Source organism: Cydia fagiglandana, chromosome 2, assembly GCF_963556715.1.
Source record: "Cydia fagiglandana chromosome 2, ilCydFagi1.1, whole genome shotgun sequence".
In the NCBI taxonomy this organism is placed as follows: domain Eukaryota; kingdom Metazoa; phylum Arthropoda; class Insecta; order Lepidoptera; family Tortricidae; genus Cydia; species Cydia fagiglandana.
Genome location: NC_085933.1, coordinates 337,863 through 361,510, shown reverse-complemented (window position 1 = coordinate 361,510; position 23,648 = coordinate 337,863). Strand labels below are relative to the sequence as shown.

The following is a 23,648-nucleotide window of genomic DNA, read 5'->3' as shown; positions in this document are numbered from 1 at the left end:
ATCTACTGAAAATTTTATATTATATTATCTATATTTAGTTTCTTACATTGTATTATTCTACATAATGATCAACGCCAAAATAATACAAATAAGTTTACTATATAATAAAATTATAAATACAATTGTTACAATAAAAGTTCATTTGCGAGTGAACTCTTTATTTTAACAATGAATAATATCCAAAATAGGTATAATATATTTATATAAAATAAGATGCTCATAACTTTACAGTCATAAAATAAAATAATTACATTTAAACTTTGAGTATTTCATAAATTAATAACCAATTCTTGTTGGCCCCTCTTTTGAAAGATGCGAACTTATAAATACTATGGTAACCAACACCATAATATTTACAGCCCTCGCCAGCGACTCGAATTAGAATCTATCGTAGGTTAGGTGGTGTACATTTCAAATAAAGGACCGAATAGCAACGCATAAATGGCAACACCGCCCACAGAGGACATTCCGCTGATATCAAGAATCTAAATTTCATTATTTGCCTCTCTAACGCTCTCGCATATTCGAGCGTCTTGGGAAATAGAGTGGCATAATGAAATTTCGAACTTCGTAATCTGCCTTCAGCGCTCCTCTTAACTACCTCGCTAACTCAATTATATACTAAATACATATACTAAAAGCAAGACACTGATCGTTGGTAGACCTTATCATATTGCAATAAGATTTTACAAACGGTCAGTCAAATGCCGGCTGTACACACTCGTCGAGAGACCCCGAGACAGGACCAGAACGAGCATGTACTGCTTCCTTCTCCGATTGGGTCGCAGCGGCGCTGAGACTCGGAAACGGGATCTCGACGAGTGTGTACACCCGGCAAAAAAGGTAAACAATTAAACAGTAAACTACTAGTTGACTCCGTTGATGGCGGCGAGGTCCTCGCGCTGCTCGAGCGAGGAGCGCGGCGCGATCTTCTCTCTCTCTTCGTTGCCCGCTAGGAAGATGGCTAGGTGTTCCTGTCATGAGAAATTATTATTTAGTGGAATGTAATAAAGTCAATGTTTATTACGCAATTTATTGAAACAAAAATCACTCAACTTAGGCTCCGTAATAAGCTTAAGATTAAGTGCAATAAATTAGAATTCCAACATGTCACCATTGCTATGGATGGTTTGTCTGACAACCAATCAACTGATCAAACGGATGCTTCTAGTGTCATAATTGTGTTATTTCTGTTTATCGAAAATTTTAATGATAAGAAAATCAAATCGTAAACTGTCCAAAAGATTTCCTAAATAAATATCCATACTAGGTATATGTATAAAGAGCGTACGTACCAGATAGACCTTCGAGCTGGCCTGCAGCTGTTGCAGCAGCTGCTCCAGCCTGCTCCTCCAGCCGCGGACCTCGGCCAGCGCGGAGTCTACCGGCAGCGTCTGCGGAACAAAACGAATACAATCTTTATAATTTAACAAAACGGGACATTAAATTGTTTATACGATAACGGTTTCACTCACTTGAATCTTTAGTCGCTATTGGCGACATGATTGATGATATGATTGAATATGTCTCACAAAAGTTTATTATCGCGTATAGTTAAATGTTTTGCTAAATAATAATGAGTAAACATCGTGAAAGTTTATATCAGTGAATTCAAAGTTCAACAGTAACCCTCCTGATGTGATTTTATAAAACTACAAGTTACATTGTTACAAGTCTAGACCGGCAATATCGGTCAAAATACGCTCACTGTATGTATGTATGTCACTTTATTGCACATTTGCATTGAACAAGCGACAATACAATACCCTCAACTACACACCTTAATTAAAGAACTTATTACAAATCAAAATCTTAAAAGTAGAGTCACGAGTTGATTTGTTTCAATATTAGCTACCGATTTACGCCTGAAAAATTGTTACATACTTGTACCTACTTTTATATTAAAATATAGATTATATTACATGGGTCCCAGAATCTCCCCCGCCAACACCAATTTATTGTCAGTTTGTTGTTACAAAAACACGTCTCCAAAATTCAACCAATAATATATTATAAGACAAAAAGTTAGTCCACTTCAATACCTATATAACGAGTAGGTAAGGTACAGATTATACTGGTAAGTAAATAGTTATATTTGGTACCTAAGTGCAAAGCTTTAAAGGGGGTGATAGCCGAGGTGTTTATGAACATTTTATTGATATGTCTGAGACGAGATTAAGTATTATTTGACAAACGTGTTAATAGTATAGGTAGGTGTTAAGCTAATATTACGGTTTAACGCTCAATGTTGTTAGTATGTCTCATAACGGTTTAAATTAGGCCAATAGATGTTAGTTTGTAAACAAAAGAATTTTAAATTTTGATTTATTTATTTCATAATATTAATCCATTACATATTTTTAGGCTATGTCAATTTACTTGAATACATATTAATCTACTACAACTAAGACTAGATAATAATTCTACGTTCATCTAATATCTAAAACGATATAGGTGCCAGAAAAACAACTAATTTAAATGTCAATATCATGCCCATACAATAGTCAAAGTGAAAATAAGATAATCAAAATTATCACATATATAGAAATGAAAATAAAAATAATGTGGGGTCGTGAGAGCTGCGTTTTCGAAAGCAGATGTGGCAACATAAGAGGCGAGTTGGCTGCACGCTTACAATCACGGTTAGTAAGAGCCACCTTCCTACAGTCCGTCCCCCCAGCCCTCACACCGGCGTTGCCCTCGAGCCATCTTCGGTGTCGCTTTACGTGGGAGCCCATGTTGTGAGGGCGAGTCACCGTCTGCCGGCAATGAGATTGGGCGTTTTATTAGGCAGGCGTTCCGCTTTTTTTCATCCCATAGTCCAACGCTTTCACTCAATAGCCTAGTTCATTTAATATGCCCTCAACTCTCAAAAGTCCTTGTACTGGCGGGTGCTGCTTCCGAGTGCGTCACATGAGTCGGCACGCCGTATTTTTTTTACTTAACTCCGGCTAGTTTGAAGCTTTGCACCTAGGTACCTAGTGAGTAACTAAATATAACACTTGGAAAGTTAATATTTACGAAGTGGTTTATCCCCATATCGGTCAATCGTTCGCGACTCGACGAGCGGTCGTCGCGTGAAGGCTTCTACAAACGTCGCAACAAGTGGTATGCCATTTTAGATAATTGCCGGTTAAGTACGAGCTACGCATTTATCGATCGCACCTAATTTTATCTTATAGAAATATAAAATGTCAGAATGGCATAAGTCTTCCAGGCTCTATATCTATAATACTCTACATCTACATCGTCTCATTGTAATTAGATTTTAGTTACATGCTAGCAATTTGTACACAGTCCACCAATCGTTAGTCGTTATGCTAGCTACCCCGGCTCCATTAGTAAACTACGGAACTGTAGATAATGTGGTAAGGTTGCCTTATTGCGGGGGGAGGGGCTGGGGCGCGCTGACGAGGCGCAGGTGCAGCGCCAGCGACAGCCGCGCGAGCTCCGCCAGGGCCGCGCTCCGGGGGCACATCTGTCGTGCCAATGCCGTTATTCTAAACCTCTGGATACCAAGTCCAACCAATATACCCTGGGTAATCGTTTATTTCTATCCGTCTTTATACCTTTTGCAATCGTTAGAAAGACCCACAATTTAACAGATATTTGCTAAGTATTATGTTATGACTTATGACGGCCACGCCCGAAATTACTCGTCGACTCTTAGCTGTAGCTGTGTAGATAATCGTCATGTAAGAAAAGTTGATTTGTGAAATGACACCGTTGCTAAACTTTTCCTGGAGCTGTTATAATGAAGGACAACCTATATTTTACTTATTCACTAAATATCATGAACTAATACCATAACTTACCTTGAGAAGTGCGTCAGCGGCATTGGAGAGATGCTTAGTCACCATCGCCAAGCCAGTGCTCACGTTTCTGAAAGGGAATCATACAGTCGATAAATAAGGAGTTGTGTAAGTGCCTCAAACCACTTCTACTTTGCTTAAAGATTAGAGATCCAACTACTTATTGCTATAGACTATAGAGGCATTTTGACCGACGGTTCTTTAGCGGTTTCTGCAAGCAGTTAACGCAGCAATATTATCAGAATCCGGAAAAATCTTTGAAGAACCCTGGTAAGAGATCTCTGGTAAGTGTTCGATATGACGAGGCCATATGGAGGAATGGAATATGTTACAATCACAACAATAATAACAGCCAGCGTTGTTATTCCTTGTAGGATTAGAGTCGATACCTCCTGGCAATCCGGTCCTCAGAAATGGTCATATAAAAAGAAAGTGCAGCCATGGCGGTGGCCTTTCTTCTTCCTCGCGTTATCCCGGCATTTTGCCACGGCTCATGGGAGCCTGAGGTCCGCTTGACAACTAATCCCATGATTTGAAGTAGGCACTAATTTTTACGAAAGCGACTGCCATCTGACCTTCCAACCCAGAGGGGAAACTAGGCCTTATTGGGATTAGTCCGGTTTCCTCACGATGTTTTCCTTCACCGAAAAGCAACGGGTAAATATCAAATGATATTTCGTACATTAGTTCCGAAAAACTCATTGGTACGAGGCGGGGTTTCAACCCGCGACCTCCGGATTGAAAGTCGCACACTCTTACCGCTAGGCCACCAGCGCTTTTTAGCGGTGGCCTCCAAATCATAAAATTTAGAGACTTAAAGTATTTAGATTTGTAGGTACTATTTAGCTCTAAATCCTAGGTCTCTTCTACTTCTATAAGAAGTTTTATATCATCAATATTTATTACAAAACACTTTCAGACCGTGTTGTCGTTGATAGTAAAGAATACGTCGCAATCGCAGAGAGGTGACGGGTCGCTCGATAAGATAAACGCCATTCACTAGAAATTTCTCTTCGACAGCAAAACGTGTGTGGGCAATAATATGAATCAAATGCGTATGTATGAGCCCCGATCTGTACTGGTATGAGGTTATTTCAATGATTAGGGGTCTAGTCAGGCAGAATTTTAATATGATAGCATTGACAGCCGATGTAAATCATACCGCGTATTAGAACTAATCAACAAAAATTTGTACAGGCCAACTCTGTCACGCGGAATCAGGCGTAAGCTGAATTTCTTGGGCTTTGGATGTAAGTACAGTAACGTAACCTGGGCAAGTAAGTGTAAACTGACCTGGGTAAGTCTGTGTGCGTGTAGTTGACGAGGTGCACCAGCTTGCGGGCGGTCTCGCGCGCCAGCAGCACCACCAGCTGCTCCAGCGTCTCCGGCCGCGCCTGGTTCTCCGGCTCCGGCTGGCTCAGCGACGAGTACAGCTCCTTGGCCTTCTTCCACGCCAACACGGGGTCCGTGGCCACCTGGGAATCAGGTTCAAAATGAATACAATTCGCTGTGGATTTACAATCTTAAAGAGCTACGCCAAGTTGCAATGCTCCGTGGTTGGATGTACTTTAGAAATGTCCTATTTGTAAAATTTTGACTTGACACACGTTCACAAAGAGTCACCGTCTTCCATCTACACGGTCGTATGAGACGCGCTGGAGAGAAATCAGTGGCAACACAGATGCTGACTAGACGCTTATACACGAGATACCGAACCAGAGAGCAAAAGAGAGAGAGAGAGAGAGAGAGAGTATAAACTTACAAGTTCCGCCACGTAGACGAGCACGTGTATCTGTTCGCGGATGGCCTTGGCCTCGGCGAGCGCCTGGCGCGTGAGGCGCCGCTGCAGCTTGCGCCGGAGCCGCGCGCCGTGCTGCACGGCCTGCGCGGCCGCCGCGCGCCCCCCGGACCCGGAACACTCCGCGTCTTGGACTATGATGCTCACTAGCAACAAACAAACACACTCCCTACGATTAATCTTCGCTATAATCCACCCGGATGTCAATATAATCAAGATATACTAAGAGCCGCTCCCCGTGCCCGAGAAAGATTTTGTTACACATAAAGAATCAATTCAATCAATATTCATGGAATTTTAGTCAACTTTTGGTTTACGCCTGAATGTAGTTTAACGAAAAGGATCCATCCTCTATTTGTCAATTTAATGAATGTTGGTTTTTCGACAGAAAGTGCAATTGTAGTGTGCGCCAAGCCACGTACACCCTTACGACCCTTACGTAGCCTAGTATTATATAAACGCTAGCACTTAGGAAAATTATCCAGAATAAAGACATACTTATAACCAACAAATTATCTTAATTAACGGCACACCTCACATGGCGATCCTGCCAGTGCGACCTTGTGCTCTTTAACAGATTTTTGTGGATTGGATCCTTTTCCCTAAGAAATCGGCTCCAATTGAAAGTGTGAACGATGGTGTCTAATGTTACATAAAGTAAACTAACTGTAACTAAGAATTTGCCGGTTGGTTGGTTCGATACTAAATAATAACTACTGCCCCGTATGTCGAATACTTTGAATGCTCAACACACTCTAAGGAAGTAACTTAAAATAAAAGACCCTCGACATCGATTAAACGAAAGACAAAAGCACTCAAAGACAAAGTTGCGATCGTAACGGTTCCCAGTTTGTTGCCCTCCCCGGGGTTAATTGGGATCCGCACTTGTCCACCACCGCCCATCCATCCATCCATCTTACAACCTGTAACTGACCAATTAGTGTATCAATAATTCCTTGACTAATTGCGGAGATAGCGGGCAGACGGGCAGAGTCCGGCGCATCCTAAATTATTGATAACACACAGACAGGTCTTTGAGTGGTGTCGTGACCTATCCTAACAACCGAGGTCTTTGGCTTGGGATCAACAGTACGAGTATATAACTTAATTTTACGGGATAATATTGCACACATCGACCTAGTCCCACAGTAAGCTCAATAAGATCTGTTGTCGGTACTAGACGAGAAAATATAGATAAATACGTAAATACATAGAAAACATTCATAATGTATATCTGTATACCACTACCGTCTAGACTAGGAGGCCATTATAAACAGGACAATATGTTTACCCCAAGACATGCAGGTAATCTGGTGGTTCATGTGGTGTCCGTAAATAGCAGCGGTAAAATATAATTATATATAATATATTTATCTATAATTAAACATATTAAATATATTAAAAACTCACGTATTTTAGCGTCTTTCGACTTAAAATATATAATACACGTATGTGAATATTTATCGGGTACTTCTTTTTAGTATAATAATAATGGCCGGATGCCTCATTTTACTAGTACCTATAAATTACTTTATTTTGAACTTCATACAAGAAAGACACTTCCGTAGAGTTCTTTCTAATCATAAAACCTGAAATATACGTAAACGCATTAAAGAATAGCCAAAAACTATGGATCAATAAGGGTCTAGTTTCTTCGCAGCCCTAATATTTATCACCGGTAAAGGCCGCAAGGGTCGCGGTGATAATGATAAGAGGCAATTAAATAGACGAAGCGCCAGACAGGGTTCGAGGATGCGCGTTTCACCGATGGAAACTGCCGATGTGATTTATTAGAATCTAATTATAGGCATGATTTAATCATTTATGCTCTAGTTTGGTGGCTTGAATATCGCTTGGAGACTGCGTGCAGTCAGAAAGCCTAGCCAAGGTGACAGTCGTACATCGATAAGGGCCAAACGAAAAGAAAAAACCGGCCAAGTGCGAGTCGGACTCGCGTTCCAAGGGTTCCGTACATTACTAAATTTTTAAAAATATTTTTTTTATATATATGTGAAACGCGAGTGAATTGCCTTTATAAAACCCGTAGGAGTCGGATCAAAAACTAAGTAATCGGTCCGACTCACGCTTGACTACATATTTCTAATAGGTTTTCCTGTCATCTATAGGTAAAGACCTATTTTTAGTATTTTTTTCAAAATTTTAGACCCAGTAGTTTCGGAGATAAAGGGGGGGAATGGTCATTTTTGCTTATTTTCTTGAATTACTTCTAAACTATTTATTCTAAAATTATAAAAAAAAATATGTTTGAGACTCTCACATTGAGCTGTTTCATTTGATATGTAACACGATATAGTTTGAAAAACTTTATTTTTTGTTTTTCTCATTTACCCCCCAAATAAGTGGCCCCCATGTTTAAAATTCATTTGTTTACGTTACATGTCCGTCTTTGGGTCACAAACTTACATATGTGTACCAAATTTCAATTTAGTTGGTCCAGTAGTTTCGGAGAAAATAGGCTGTGACAGACGGACAGACAGACAGACAGACAGACAGATAGACAGACGCACGAGTGATCCTATAAGGGTTCCGTTTTTTTTCCTTTTGAGGCACGGAACCCTAAAAATGTATCGGGAAGACGGTCGCTAATTTCATTTAAGTTTCGATTGGCGTTTTCTATCAACTATTGTCATGTTGGCTAGATCTCCTATATGAATTCCTGAAATTACTCTCACACGCTTTTATTTTCTTAACAATAAAGTGTTCACGTTATGTTGAATGCCTTATTCGTTTAGCAACTTCAGCTGATGGCTGTAGATGGAAGGGTCATCAAACATTGTGTAGAGCATGCGATCCAGCGCGTTGGCCGTGCTGACCACCGCGTGTCCTACACGCCGTCCCAATAGTCACTACAGGGCTACAGGGCTCAACATTATCTGCATCTCTGCCGCTCAAATATTCAAGAGCGATAGAGAGGGCACCTCTGAGGGGCAGAACGGTTGTCGATTTTTTGATATTCGCAGTAAACCCTAAGTCTATTCTCTAGTAGGAAACTATAAGTCTATTACTAGAAGAATGTTACTCTATATACTTATCTGTTTTATAAGACTGTTTGTTTCTTAATAAATTTAAAAAAAAAACCCTGAGGGACTGACCGTCCACGGGGTCCTTGGTGTCGGGCGGCAGGTACTTGTCGACGTACTTGTCGGCGGTGGACAGCGCGCGGTCCAGCGCGCTGGCGGTCGCGCAGGTAACGCGAGAGTCCAGCACGGCTGTGCCAAGTTGCTTGACGGAGTCCGCCCGCCGGAGCACGAACTGTCGGGTTTCACTGTACATCTGCAAATATGAGAATTGGTTATCCGGGAATCTATTCGTGCCTAAACTGAAGAATAAACATCACTCCTTCATCCTTGTAATGTCCCACGTCTAGTCTAATATTTAGAAAAGTTGGACAAAATCCAAAACATTCAAGGAGGCAAACCCCAGTTTCGCCTGAGGAAACACTCTGACATGATTACTTATTTATGTCCTTACCTTTAATGACAGATTGGAGGGGTCCCTTTGTTTCCCATAAAGTTTTAAGTCATAATATTTTTTCAATTTCAATTTCAAAGCCTTTAATTTCGAGCTTACAGTTAATAATAATATTTAGTAGTTTAATTATTTGTTCATGTGTTTGCAACAACCGTCGGCTCGACGTGTCCTTTTGACACAAAGGCCTCCTCCATTGCCTTCCATGCCTCTCTGTCTCTAGCTAGTCGTGTCCATAGTGGACCAGCAGTTTTCCTTAAATCATCTGACCATCTTTTGTATTGTCTGCCTCTTTTCCTTTTTGTGTTGTAGCGTGGGGTCCACTCAGTCAGTATGTTTGACCACTTCTGCTTTTCCCTGACCATGTGGCCCGCCCACTACCATTTTAGAGTTTTTGATTTTAGAGTAACATCTTCTAATTTTGTGATCTCTCTTATTTCCGTCGCCCGTTTTCTGTCTCTTTTGTGTACCCTAACATGCTTCTCTCCATTCCCCTCTGGCACGTTATAAGTTTTTGTGTCATTTTTTCTGTTGCGGCCTAGGTTTGGCATCCATATGTTAGTACTTCAACATATGGAAGTCATAATGTATTGTTTGTCATATTATAGTTAGTCATAAAACTGAAACCGTTAACTCTTCAGGATTATCGTAAGGTTATTCTATAGATAGGTTAGGTTAGGTTAGGTTTGTGTTATGGCAATCCTGAAAAGTTACGCGTTTCTGAGAAAAATCAATTATGACTAACGAAAATTCGGGCAAACAATACATTATGACTTAAAACTATTTGGGAAACAATAGAGACCCCAGATTGGATCATACGTTAAGTTACCTGTTACCTATATCGGTCTGTGATGAAAAATTGACACGATATGTTTGCACATGTTAGGATATTAATAAAAATACCTGATGCCGCAGAAAGCTTCTCCTGTTTTAATGCCTACTCTTTAAATATTTTTGATGCCATGATGCTCTATCATCCAATTTTCGCCAGTGAACATTTTTTCGGGTAGGTGAATAAAACTGACCACATCACTGTCTTAATATTTTATTGCAAATAAATATAATTAATAGTTATTTAGATAAATTGAAACCTAGAAATTAATGTTTAGATAGTAAAGTTCACCTACCAGTAGTATTCAAGGATTTCTCCAGGAAGTAATTATATATTTCACATTTTCAATCACTTCAACTGTCACTTCTACAAACTATGTCAGACATCAACTCAATCAAGGGATCAATTGAGGAGCTCACTGAAAATTTCACAAAGAGGATGGCCGAGATGCAGAGTAACTTGGACAAGGCCGGCTCAAGCAACCCTGGCAGCAGCATCGATGCAGTAGCGGCAGAGTTCAACACCTTCAAGACATTTGTGTTGAAATCGCTCAGCCTACTCCAGAAGCAGGTTGAGCTAATCGCTTTACAGGTTGACCAGATGGAAATGCGGTCCCGGCGCAAGATGCTTGTTGTTCACGGTGTTCCGGAGGCTGACAAGGAGGACACGGCTAGTCTGGTAGCCGAACAACTCAAAACCATTAAGGCAGACTTCACTACAGCAGGCATAAGGCGATGCCACCGACTTGGTCGTCTCCGAGGAAACAAGCCCAGGGCTATTGTGGTAAAGTTTTGTGAGAGTGCCGTCCGTGATAAGATGTGGTTTGGTAAAGTTGCTTTGAAGGGCTCTGGTGTTACTGTTGCCGAATTCCTGACCAAACCGCGTCAGGGGACCTTCATGGCGGCTCGGGAGCGGTTTGGCGTACGAAGATGTTGGACCTGGGACGGCGTCGTGTATGTCTTGGATGCAAGCGACGTGCGTCGGCGCGTGGTAACCCTTGACGACCTCAATGCCATTCCGGATGCGCCGGCGCTACCTGTCACCTCAACTCCGAATGCAGATGCTGTCTCTCAGGCTGATAACAGCGGCAAAGCCGACAAACAGACCAGGCCCAGACGAGCGGCTGCCAAATCGAAGCCATAGGATGTAGTTTTCTTTTGTTCGGGTTATACCATAATCATTTCTTTTCTATTTTGTCGTGTAGTCACTTTATTTTGTTGCGTACCCTCTTATCATTTATATATTTTTCTATGTCTTAATTATTCACATCAACTTCATTACGAACTTCTAATTGTCACATTGACATTGATAATTACAGGGTTACCATAGCATTTTTTTTTTTCTTTTTTTACGTTCCGTTTTACTTACTTAAAAATTCAATAGGTAATGTTCAAGTAATGTTGCTACAAGTTTGCTTAATTTTGTTTATTGTATATTTTGTTTGAGGTGCGCAAATTTCAATTTGAACTTCCTAGTCTCTAAAATGTTTATTTCTTTTTACTACTGGCGGGTATAATGGAGAATATTGTATTGTTGTACCTATATTATTTATTTATCTTTTTCATATAATATATTGTAATTATAACTTATATATATACTTATATATGTCTACATTAAGCGATAACAGTGATAATTATCTGTCTTTCTCTTCTGAAGGTGAAGATAGTTTCCATAGTTTGCCTCCTTCACTTCACGACGTTCTTGATTTACAATTTAATAAATTAGCTAAAAATTTTAACGTTGTACATTTAAATGCACAGAGCATCCCTGCTCATTATAGCGACCTTTTAATTTCTTTTGATATACAGAATATTCATGCTATCTTAATATCTGAATCGTGGCTCCGGCCTGCGCTACCTTCTACGTCTTTTTCGCTACCCGGTTTCAATTTAATTCGTCACGACCGCGCCGGGAGAGGTGGCGGCGGGGTTGCGATTTATCTCCGTTCGTACATCCCCTATTCAATCATTAGCGTGTCCCCTAGTTCTTTTACTTCTGACTCCGCAGAATATATGTTTCTCGATGTTTCTCTGTCCCATTCTAAACTATTACTGGGCGTTTTTTATTCCCCTTCTCTTCATGTAAATTATTTCGCTGCTCTCGAAAAGCTCCTCGAAGACCTCATGCCTTCCTATCATCATCATATAGTTATGGGTGATCTTAATACGTGTCTTCTGAAGAACGATAGCCGATCTATGCGTCTTAAGTCCCTGGTTGAATCATGCAACCTGACTATCCTTCCTTCAGACGCTACGCACCATTTTCCGAATTGTACACCTTCACTTCTTGACTTAACTATTGTTTCCTCGACTTCCCATGTTGCAAAATTTGGACAATATTCCGCGGATGCCTTCTCCTATCACGATCTTCTCTACCTTTCTTACAAAATTCGTCCTCCCAAATCAAAATCAAAAATTCTATTGCAACGCAATTTTAGTAGGTTGAATTTGGAAAGGCTGCGTGAGGACGCTTCTAAAATTGATTGGAGTAGTATATCTCGGGCTGGCTCAGTAAATGATCAAGTTGAACTCTTTAATTCGTTTCTAATACAACTATTCGACGTTCATGCTCCCATACGTGCAATAAAAGTCAAGCACCTGCCTGCTCCTTGGCTCACTGCGGATATTAAAACTCTTATAGAGAGGAAGAATCAGGCCAAATCGAGATATAAAGCTAATAGCACTGAGGCGAATAAACTTAAATATCATACTCTGCGCAATCGCTGTAGCACTATATGTCGTGATGCACAGAGGCGTCATATACACAGTTCGGTTGAAAATGGAAATCCGGCTAAAGTGTGGAAATTTTTGAAAACACTTGGAATTGGCAAATCTAAGCAAACACCTAATTTAACCAATGTTAACCTTGATCTACTTAACCAACATTTCTCGTCATCTACTTGTTTTAGCGGTCCGAATAAGGTTAACACTCTCCATCGTCTCTCATCTTTGCCTACACCTAATTACTCTACTTTCTCTTTTTGTCATTTCACCGAGAGTGATGTTAGGATGGCGGTTTTAAACATCACTTCCAATGCTGTTGGTGTTGACTGTATTAGCCGCAGGATGATACTCCCTCTCCTCGATTTATTTGTTCCTATTCTCACCAATATTTTAAATTATTCCATCTCATCCAGCACCTTTCCGAGTCTGTGGAAGGAGGCCAATATTATTCCCTTACCAAAAAAATCCAATCCCACTTCTTATTCCGATTATCGTCCTATCTCCATTCTACCTTTCCTATCCAAAGTCCTGGAACGGCTAGTACATAAGCAACTAAATTCCTTTCTGAACAGAAACGACCTACTAAACCCGTTTCAATCTGGTTTCCGTCCTGGCCACAGCACTACTACGGCACTTGTTAAAATCACAGATGACATCCGATTGGGTATGAACGATAAGAAGCTTACCGTTCTTACTCTCTTGGATTTTAGCAATGCTTTTAATACGGTTGACTTTGACATTATGCTCGCTTTCTTACGCTCTCTTAACATGTCTGCTACAGCGATTGACTGGTTTCGTAGCTATTTAGTTGGTCGTCGGCAAAGAATACAGATTGATTCTTCTTACTCTTCTTGGTGCAGCACGCTGGCTGGTGTTCCACAAGGCGGTGTGCTGTCTCCCCTATTATTTTCTATATTTATCAATTCCATCACTCTTAATCTCTCTTCTTATTATCACCTCTATGCCGACGACCTCCAAATTTATTCGCAGGGTGCTCTTAGTGATCTCGATTCAGTCATAGAGGGCACGAATCTTGACTTGATGCGCTTATCCAATTGGAGTCAGAATCATGGCCTTAGAGTAAATCCACTGAAAACTCAGGTAATTGTAATTGGCAGCCCTAAACTGATTTCCAAAATCGACTTCGCTAAGCTTCGTCCGATAGTGTTTGATGGTATCCAAATTCCTTATTCCAGCCAAGTGAGAAATCTTGGCGTTGTTATGGATCGCTCTCTATGTTGGGTACCTCAAGTGAGTGAAGTGAGCAGGAAGATGTTTGCCGCTATAGGGTCTCTCAGGCGACTTAGTCATTTTCTGCCTATACCTACTAAAATTGCGCTTGCTCAAACGTTACTTCTCCCCATTCTTGATTATGCTGATATCTCCTATCTCGACCTTACTGAGGAGCAACTCAATAAACTTGAGCGCATTCAAAATGTCTGCATACGGTTCATATTCGGGTTACGCAAATATGACCATATTTCCAGTTTCCGATCCCAACTCAAGTGGCTCCCTATCCGTCATCGTCGTAACTCTCACATACTTTCTTTTCTTTATTCTATACTTTTTAATCCTGCAACTCCCCGCTATCTCAAGGAACGTTTCCCTTATGTAAATTCTCTTAGATCCTCTCAAAATTTGCTCCTATCTGTGCCATCTTCCTCTTCCAAATTCTATAATTGCTCATTTACTTTTCGGGCCATTCGACTATGGAACTCCCTCCCTGTCGAGTTAAGACGTTCTCAATCTATTACCTCCTTCAAATCAAACCTTAAGAAATACTACCTTTCCCTACCTTAGTTTTTCATTTTTATAATATTGACACTGTTGTTTCTTTATTTAATATATACTTTTTATGTATGTCTATGTATGTTTATGGTTATACGTATTTAAGTATGTTTATCTATAGTAATATTTTGTATTGTTAAGTTATATTCAATTCGACTTTTCATATTTTTTTCTTTGCGCCACCTACCGTATATTCTAATTCTTATGTCTCCGATACCCAAAGGTTGTCTGGAAGAGATCGCTCTTAAGCGATAAGACCGCCTGTTGTTACCTCTACTGTCTTTGTTTATGTTATTGTCCATTTATTGTAAACTACGTGTATGTGAGGTGTGCAATAAAGAGTATTGTATTGTATTGTATTGTATTAGACAGTAGTCATACCATACCGCGTCACTTACAGTTTGCGGCGGCAGGTGTATAGAGGGCACTCGCTTCTCCACCACGTCCAGCGACGCGCACAGGAACCGGTCCAGCTGATGGATGGGCGACTCCAGCAGGTGCACTGCTGGGAGCGCCAGCTGGACGCCCGTGCTCAGCGTCTTCTCGTACAGCGACAGGTACCAGCGGAAGAGGGGGTTCGACTCCTGGAAGGTTACTAGTGTTAGATGGCTCCAACAGTTGAGATGTGCATATTTCTAAGTTGGGCTAAGTTGGGCAAAAACTTTCTATAATTTATTATATTTCTATAAGTGAGAACCTATAATTGGCTCTGTGATTCTATTGTCATTTCTGGATATATATAGCGCTGTTGGTTTTCCATGTACTAAAATAAAATAAAAATAAATTTCAACTTCTCAAAGCAGGATAAGGTTTATTTGATTTAATCCAATCTATTTTACAAATACAAATGGCGTGTAAACATCTAACGCATAGGTATCTTAATAACATGGCAGGTCCGGATGGAATTATCAGATGAAAGCTATTAGAGTCGAAAGGGCAACAATAAAAAGAAGCAGACAAGTTGTGCCTGCTTACTTATCATTTGAGTGTTATCATTTACAGTTAGATTAGAACTGCTAGCACCAAGCCTGGTGCTGGTACATATCTAATGAAACGACCAAGAAATGTATCAGCCACAGGCTTCATGAACATACATAATACTTATACATAATAGCGCCTTCTAAATCGGTCCTTAATTTACCTATTAAGTCACAAAATCGAAAAGCGATGGTGGCCGAGTGGACGTCCGACTTTCAATCCGGAGCTCGCGGGTTCAAGTCCTGGCTCGCACCAATAAATTTTTCGGAACTTATATGCGGTATATTATTTGATATTTACCGCTTTTCGGTGAAGTAAAACATCGCGAAGAAATTCAAAGGTGTATGTGAAGTCTCCAGCCCGCATTGGGCCAGTGTAGGGGTCCTAATCCTCTCGCGCATTAAAGGAGTCCTGATGTGCCCGGCAGTGGCTTTATAGTAGTATTATTATAAGTCAAAAATTACACAAGGGCATGACGTCACCATAAAGCCGACAACTTCAAATAAAGTAGTTGTTATCAGCAGCATGGGTGATTAGTGTCTCGAAATACGCCTTTGATGTGTCTGTAATAGTCTGTAAACAGGCTTATCTGTGCCCGCTGACCCCCGCCCGCCACGTGACAAACTGGAAGTGCGAAGCTGCATACTTTCTACAGAGATATGAAACAAAGACCAGATTTCATCGCAAGCGTAGGTACATCTCAGTCATAAGGGCCCCCCAACATGACGTCGCTGCGCAGTTGCGTCGACGCTGCGTCGACGTTGCGTCGACGTCGGCCATAGAATTGTAGACGCCGACGCTCGAAAGACGCCAGATGTGGGGGGGCCCTAATACCAAAAATCTTCTACGTTTACTGACCAAGAGCAACCCTGAGCAAGCCACTATCTATCACGGTCGATTGTTATAAATATAGTGGCGGAGCTAGAAGAGATTCCACAAAGTGTTTAACCAAATACCTACACCCTACACGTAGGTATTACAGCTTTAGAGCTCACGCTTTCAATGGAAATAATCTGAATTAGAAGCCGGTTTAAGGGCCCCCCCACATCTGGCGTCTTTCGAGCGTCGGCGTCTGTCGGCGTCGATCCAGCGCTATGGAAAATGACGTCGCTGCGCGGTTGCGTCGACGTCGGCCATAGAATTGTAGACGCCGACGCTCGAAAGACGCCAGATGTGGGGGGGGCCTAATTTCGGGTTGTCGGGTCCAGCAAAATTGAGAAGACACCCGACCGATCAATCTATGTTAAGGATCAGCCACACCGCTGCTCAAAATAAGCGGAGGTAGCGTAGTCGCGGCGTATACGACGCTAGGGAAACGCTAGTGTGCAATCTCTTCATAGATGCCGGGCCGGACGCTCCGCTGGTCGCCGCCGCTCTAACGTCCAGCCTGTTTGCACCCTTTGAAATGATGATAATAATGAAGGAATTATCAAAGGCAAGAACAATGTAATGTAGCCGTACCTTGATCCTGAAGTATATCTTCTCGGTGACCCCGAGGCCGGACTCCACGAGGGGGATGGCGGCGACCCGCGACACCACCTCCAGCCGCGGCAGCTGTGGCTTCGATGATGTAATGTAGCCGTACCTTGATCCTGAAGTATATCTTCTCGGTGACCCCGAGGCCGGACTCCACGAGGGGGATGGCGGCGACCCGCGACACCACCTCCAATCGCGGCAGCTGTGGCTTCGATGATGCAGTCACTGCAACAATCAGGATTTTTATACTTTAAAGGTGTTTTAGTCATTTATTTATTGCAACCTTAGTGTAGTACAGATCTTAATAACTAATAGTTCAGAGTCATATGGGCCCTGGCAGGGCATTGCAATGTCATACATATTTAAATTTATATCAGCAACATTATTTTTGACTAAATATTTGGTGGACCTTAGCTCGTGTAAAAGGTTATGGTCAGTAAAATAGAGATCATATATTTACTAAAACAATAAACTTTATTTAAACGTAAGTTTCGCACAGTCTAATTCATATTCCTGATCCAGCACGAGAAGTAGATATAATTTTTATTCATTTGAAACTAGCATTTGGAACCTTCTTAGAACATTTTGAAATCAAGCTAGCTGATACTAATAATGATGATGCTGATGCTGATTTCGTTGGAGAGAAGAGAAACCTACTGAGGACCATAGAAAATAGACGAGGCAAAATGATAGGTCTCTTGATAAGACACGACACTTTCTTTAAAACTATATCAAATTCGAAGCTAGGGGAGGAAGAGGAAAACCACGAACAAGCTATACACAAAAACTAAAAGCAAAAGCAAATGTCGTGTCTTACAGGGACCTAAAGAACCTGGCCGAGGACCGCGAAAACTGATGGCGCATACTCCACCGACAATAAGAGCCATGCTCTTAAATTATGATGATGATGATGATACTAATAACCGCAAGCACTTTATGACAGCACAATTGTTGGACACAGGTTAGGTACATAGGTGGTATGATGGTGCTGTGATATTATATATTTGAGGTACATATTTTATAAGAAGAAACACTACCGCACAAAATGTAAAAAAAGTTTATGTAGACGGCACGTATTAAAATAAAATAAATATGTGTTTACTTAGTTGAAGTACGAGCAGTGAAGCTGTGAGTCAATCAACCGCGGACTAGCTGAAGACTAAACTACGCCTATTCACCAGCCACTGACATCGCCACCATCAGCTTAGAAAGTAACCCTTGCTCCCTGATAACATCTTGTGCACTCGTAACGATCAACTGACCTTTGCTAACATGATCAACACATACAACAACAACACTCTTAACTAACCATCGATGGATTTAATGTCTTTGCGATAAGGTTTAATTTAAGATAGATGATGAAACGCTGACTTCTATTAGGCTGTGATTAGCGATTCCACGAAACCAACATGTTGGTGACCTATATAAAGAGTCGTAACAAGTATGGAGCACTAGAGAACAAGATATAATGGGCTTGTACTCGTATTGTATATTACGATGAATAAAATTAAAAGCCCTGTTACACACGTGATGGACATCACGCCAGTTGTTGAACGTCAGAGAAAGTTCGATTGTAAAAACAATTACATTATCAAAGTAAACAGTCATATGCGTAGGCGTACGCAGACATCTACGCTAGGCTTGTGGAAGCTGGAAGTTGTTATAAGGGCAAAACGGACAAACGGGCAAAGCATTATCACATAATAAGAACACATACCTATAACAAGTTTCACGAAGAACACTTGAATTGCGGAAAACATGAAAATGGAAATTACAAATATTGTACTAAGCGAAACCGGCAACGAAATTACAGTATTGAAAATAACTAGACCGCTTTGAGCAAATTTCAAGACTCCTAGGAATAAGTCATATTATTTTTGTACTATCACGAAATTGTCCTGCCGTTAACAACAAAGCGGATGGATAAAAAATCCTTACCCTTGGGCGGCGGCCCCTGGCTTTTGTTCACAGCCTGCAAGTACGCTTCAGCTCTCTGTGCGATGGAACCCTTTCCCTTCTTGAGCCCCACCTTGCAGCTCCCATTAAAGGTCTTCTTGTACACATCCCCGTTGCCCCCCATGCCTCCCGTCACCGTGATCCTCGCGCTGTACTCCGCAGACATCGACACACCTTGGTATCACTTCTCAGAGAAACTACACACAACTGATGCTCGCCGGCTTTAGTCAAACGAGATATTATAAAGGTTATCTCGCAGTTTAAAAATATTGGATCAATTTGTTGTTAATTGTTGTACATATTTAGGTCATCGCCTGAAGCGGGGGTGATGTCATGTGTAAGCAGGGTGATAAAATGCAGCGACACTCGCGTTAGGCGTGATCAGGCTACCTTTTATCCCTTAAACGCCTCGTCATGATCATCTTCACATTAAACAGCGTGATTCATACTTACACTCTGGGCCTGGAATCACCTAGACTATTTAGTTCATAAACTATTTCTGTTGTTCCATAAGAGCCTTGACGACGAGTTGAGATTGTCAAACTTTACAATGGGTATTAGGTACCTACACAAATGGCACATGAAACCCTGATGAGCGCATGCAGCATTGTAGGTAGATATGGAAACAATACTCGTCGTTATATATGCCCGCATAATTTCATTGTCTAGCATTATACAATTAGGTATAGGTAAATTGTTACCTACTTTCGCACCGAGACCGTGGTACACAAACAAATACGAGTAGGTAAACTGAGTCAGCTAATTACTTACAAGTAGGTATTTAAAAGTTTGACCAGCGTAGGTATACATATTAGTACACGGTTCCGCAATCCGGTAGTACCCAACATAATTAGACCAATTTGTTCAGGGTCTTGGGTGTCTCTCCCGGAACCGCGTTATCTGGAGACCTCGTTATCGGCGCTTATTCACAATCCGGACTGTGGCCCCGCGCACGCGCACTGGCGATCACGCACCATTCTCGGTTCTAATCTCTACATGTGACAGGATAATTCATAAGGGCTGCAATTTACGAGTAAATCCTCGCTTCCCACCGACGCGATATCGGCTCAGCAAAGGTAATCAAATCCAAACCCAAAGGTTGTCTGAAAGATCCTACCTAACTACCCACCTACTGCTTAAAACATCTTTCGACACAGGATTAAAACTAAAAAGAAAATTAATAATATTTATATCATATAATTCATATATAATATATATATGGATAAATGATTTGTTATTTATTTTTTTAGAGTGCGTATGACTTTGGCCTATGTTCTTTCACCGATATGTGTTAAACTTGTTAAAGATAAAATGGTGTCGCCAACGCCATCTACACGAGTATAGGCCAAAGGTATGGCGCCATCTATACGAGCATAATTTTTTCTTCATTTCCCAGGCACGTTTTATCCTTAGACTTTACTTATCTTACACGGAGTTACAGATGTAGTGCATAATTATTTTCCTTCGTATTTTCACGGAAACGTACGAACCTGTCTTATTAATTCAGTCAGTCAGCTTGGTTGAAGTAGCGGACAAATACGAACGTTTCCGAGAAAATACGAAGGAAAACAATTATGCACTACATCTGTACTGTATCTGTCTTTGCTATGTATATTTGGCAATACTTCTTTAACTATGCGAGGTGCAATAAAAAGTATTATAAGCATACGTCGGACTATAGGGGGCAGTTTGAGGGCAAGGTAAGGTTTACAAAAAAAATCTTAACTTGCGAGTATTATAATGTACCTAGTATTTGTAACATAGCCGTGTTCATAGAACTTGACATGCCCAGTTAACTCATTTGTTTTGTTCCTTTCTCACAGCTGCAGTTGTCTGAGTGACGGATAAAGCCAAACGAACTTTTTCGCCATTTTGACTTATGTGTAGTTCAAGTACGTTTATAAATAACGCAGTTAGTTGCTATGATATTTGGAATTTCACATTATAAATACTAGGTACCAAATACTAAGTACAAATACTCGAAATTGAATTGATTGATTGGCGAACCCTACCTATCATTCTGACATGCCACGAAAATGCCCGCTGGAGTCCGACGTATGATTATAAGTATTGTTAAAATTGTAAAATTCAAGGAGGGTTTTGGCTGGCAAATTTGGCCCACCCTGCCCAGTCATTCGTCCTTAATACGAATGGACCCTAGATGCCAGGCGTAGATTGGATGAATAATTTCTTTAGACTCACGTTAAGACAAATATGGAGATAAGAGTAGAAAAGATAATTTTGCTGACAATTTACATGTGACGATTTGTTGTTTGCGTGCCTGATCTTATTTACAAGTTCAATACCTACTTATATCTTAGACGTAAATAGGTCTCGTGTTTATTCCTTGGTAACTACCCAATACGTTAAAAAACGCCATAGAGAGCTAATAAAATTCGCACTAAAAATATATCTTTAACCCTTTGTACGGCGCGTGTATCGCGCGCGGCGCGGCGCGTCATGACGTGAGCCTTGTCCGAATGCACCAAGCTTGATATTGAGCTGCAGCCGCGCGCGTCTGTTACGTTTAGGGCGGTCAAGGGTTAAATATATTTAAAACATAACAATTCTGTTTATGAACCATCTCTGATGTATCACCATAACCTAAACAATGATATAATATAACTATCAAGTACCTAGTAACGTTGCATATCATTGAACCAAAACCGCAATCAAATCGGCCGAACCGTTCAGGAAATAAATGGGAACATTCGTGTACCTGCTCAAAGTACACAAACACACAGATCCTCATCCTAAATGCATGTATCGTTTTCGTTCCGCCATAGTAAAACCGGGACCCATCAGTGCCAGTGACCTTAAGGTCGATTCTAACTTAACAATTTGTTATTATTCCAAATACATTTGATACGACAGTGAAAATCCCCTGGTGATTCGGACATCTCGCGCACGACTTTCACTTCATTTCGCATGCACTAGGTACCAACACCAATCAGCATTAGCGATATTCAAGGTCTTATCAAAACCAGTCAAATCCGTTACAAATTGTGCTTTTCTGTAACTAACCTGTATACATACCTGTATATATATGTACCTAAATAAATACTAAATCAAGGTACTGTTAGCAGGAAAGCAGGCAATAGGGGAATGTTAACCAAGTAGGAGGTAGTTTAATAGTCCGAGGCTGAAATGATGCCTTTCACCCGAGTTAAACACTCTACTTTTCATTTCGAATAGGTACGAGGAAATACTAGGAAATAATAGGTACGAATAGTTACTATATATATTTTGAGGGTACTTTCAATTAAAAATTTAGGCAAGTATCGTTATTCATGGAATGGGGAGTCAAACATCAGAATGGAAATTGTATAACAAATCCATTTAACCCAAATTTCAATTGATTATTGTAATAAAATTAATAAAACCCTACTTCATGGGACCTGCTCCAGTGCAGAAACGTATATCATTTTCTGCACACCTTTTAAAACAACAATGATCCTCTTTCAGAGCACGAGAATATTTTTTAGGGTTCCGTACCCAAAGGGTAAAACGGGACCCTATTACTAAGACTTCGCTGTCCGTCCGTCCGTCCGTCCGTCCGTCCGTCTGTCACCAGGCTGTATCTCACGAACCGTGATAGCTAGACAGTTGAAATTTTCACAGATGATGTATTTCTGTTGCCGCTATAACAACAAGTACTAAAAACAGAATAAAATAAAGATTTAAATGGGGCTCCCATACAACAAACGTGATTTTTGACCAAAGTTAAGCAACGTCGGGAGGGGTCAGTACTTGGATGGGTGACCGTTTTTTTTTTGCTTTTTTGTTTTTTTTTTGCATTGTGGTACGGAACCCTTCGTGCGCGAGTCCGACTCGCACTTGCCCGGTTTTTTATTTTAATACGAACTCGTTCTTTTGTTTCTTTAACAAAATGTAGGGTAGTTAGAAAATTCCATTGAACCGCTGCTAACTACAAAAAGGATATAATTTAAACTAAATCCAGGTACACGTTGTAATCATTTCATTATCATTATTGTAAAATATACCGCAAAGTAGGAAACTCAATAGACAATAAGTTGATTCAAGTCTACAAAGATGCGTTAAGACGAAAGTGGAGGAGCCACGCGTAATCGCCTAGCTAGCGGGGCTTAGCTATGGTTCATCAAATTATGCAAAAATATCTTCCAATATGTCAATATCCCAGAGAGGAAAATGAGGACTACGTTTGTATGGAAAAGCGGCAGTCCCCTTTCCTCTCAACACTTATGAAAAATTACATTAAGTAGGTATGTAGGTAGTAGTGTGTAAAATTTTAATTAACGGTTAATTCCAGATTGTAATAAAATATTTATCTGTTTTAATCTTTGCTAACCAAAATAATAAGTAGATAATTTCATCTTAGTAAATGACAAGTTAATTAGGTACCACCAAGTAATTAACCACCTTCTATCCTGATCAGTATTAGGTAGGCTAACAATAACACTTTAGACCCTAGGTAACGAGCTAATTTCGAAAACATAATCATTTTATATGCAATAATGTTTGTATGCAAGAAGTTAGTAAATAAACAATGACTTACTGTTATCTTGGTGTGTCCTCGTGCTCCTGCGATGCTTCCCGCTGCGACTCACGCGTCCCACTGAGCGGCGCCCGCGCACGTCCCGGCCGACACACGAGGCGAGCGGACACGGACGCTGCGCCCAGCCCGCCACACACTCTACTATTGAAACTAACTATGAAATTTCCATGAAAAAGGTAAACTAAGTGAGGCGATCCGAATAATTGTGGAAAATTTTGTTCTAACCAAAGAATATAATACTCACTAGGAGAAGAACGAT

The 23,648-nt window shown here is 40.7% G+C and overlaps 1 protein-coding gene across 3 annotated transcripts; it reads right to left on the bottom strand.

Moving 5' to 3' along the window:
* LOC134673260 (lipid storage droplets surface-binding protein 1) lies at positions 1 to 23,507 on the bottom strand. Of its 3 annotated transcripts, none has more exons than XM_063531235.1 (9): positions 23,390 to 23,507; positions 17,006 to 17,121; positions 14,841 to 15,026; positions 8,724 to 8,904; positions 5,575 to 5,756; positions 5,106 to 5,287; positions 3,816 to 3,882; positions 1,296 to 1,394; positions 1 to 974 (listed from the first exon to the last, which is right to left on the bottom strand). In XM_063531235.1, coding segments are annotated over exons 1-9 (1,122 nt in total). In that variant the 5' UTR covers positions 23,391 to 23,507; the 3' UTR covers positions 1 to 866. The 3 variants fall into 3 exon arrangements, with proteins under 3 accessions (XP_063387305.1, XP_063387298.1, XP_063387311.1); XM_063531228.1 differs by lacking the exon at positions 23,390 to 23,507 and adding an exon at positions 18,835 to 19,122; XM_063531241.1 differs by lacking the exon at positions 23,390 to 23,507 and adding an exon at positions 17,999 to 18,138.
* Positions 23,508 to 23,648: the final 141 nt, after the last annotated feature.

Coding starts and splice junctions, on each gene's coding strand:
- LOC134673260 (XM_063531228.1), bottom strand. CDS start 19,018: ATGTCTGCGGAGTACAGCGCGAGGATCACGGTGACGGGAGGCATGGGG. Junction 5,757..8,723: donor CACCAAGGACCCCGTGGACG/GTCAGTCCCTCA, acceptor GTTTGTTGCTAG/TGAGCATCATAGTCCAAGAC. Junction 975..1,295: donor CCAGCTCGAAGGTCTATCTG/GTACGTACGCTC, acceptor TTCTCATGACAG/GAACACCTAGCCATCTTCCT.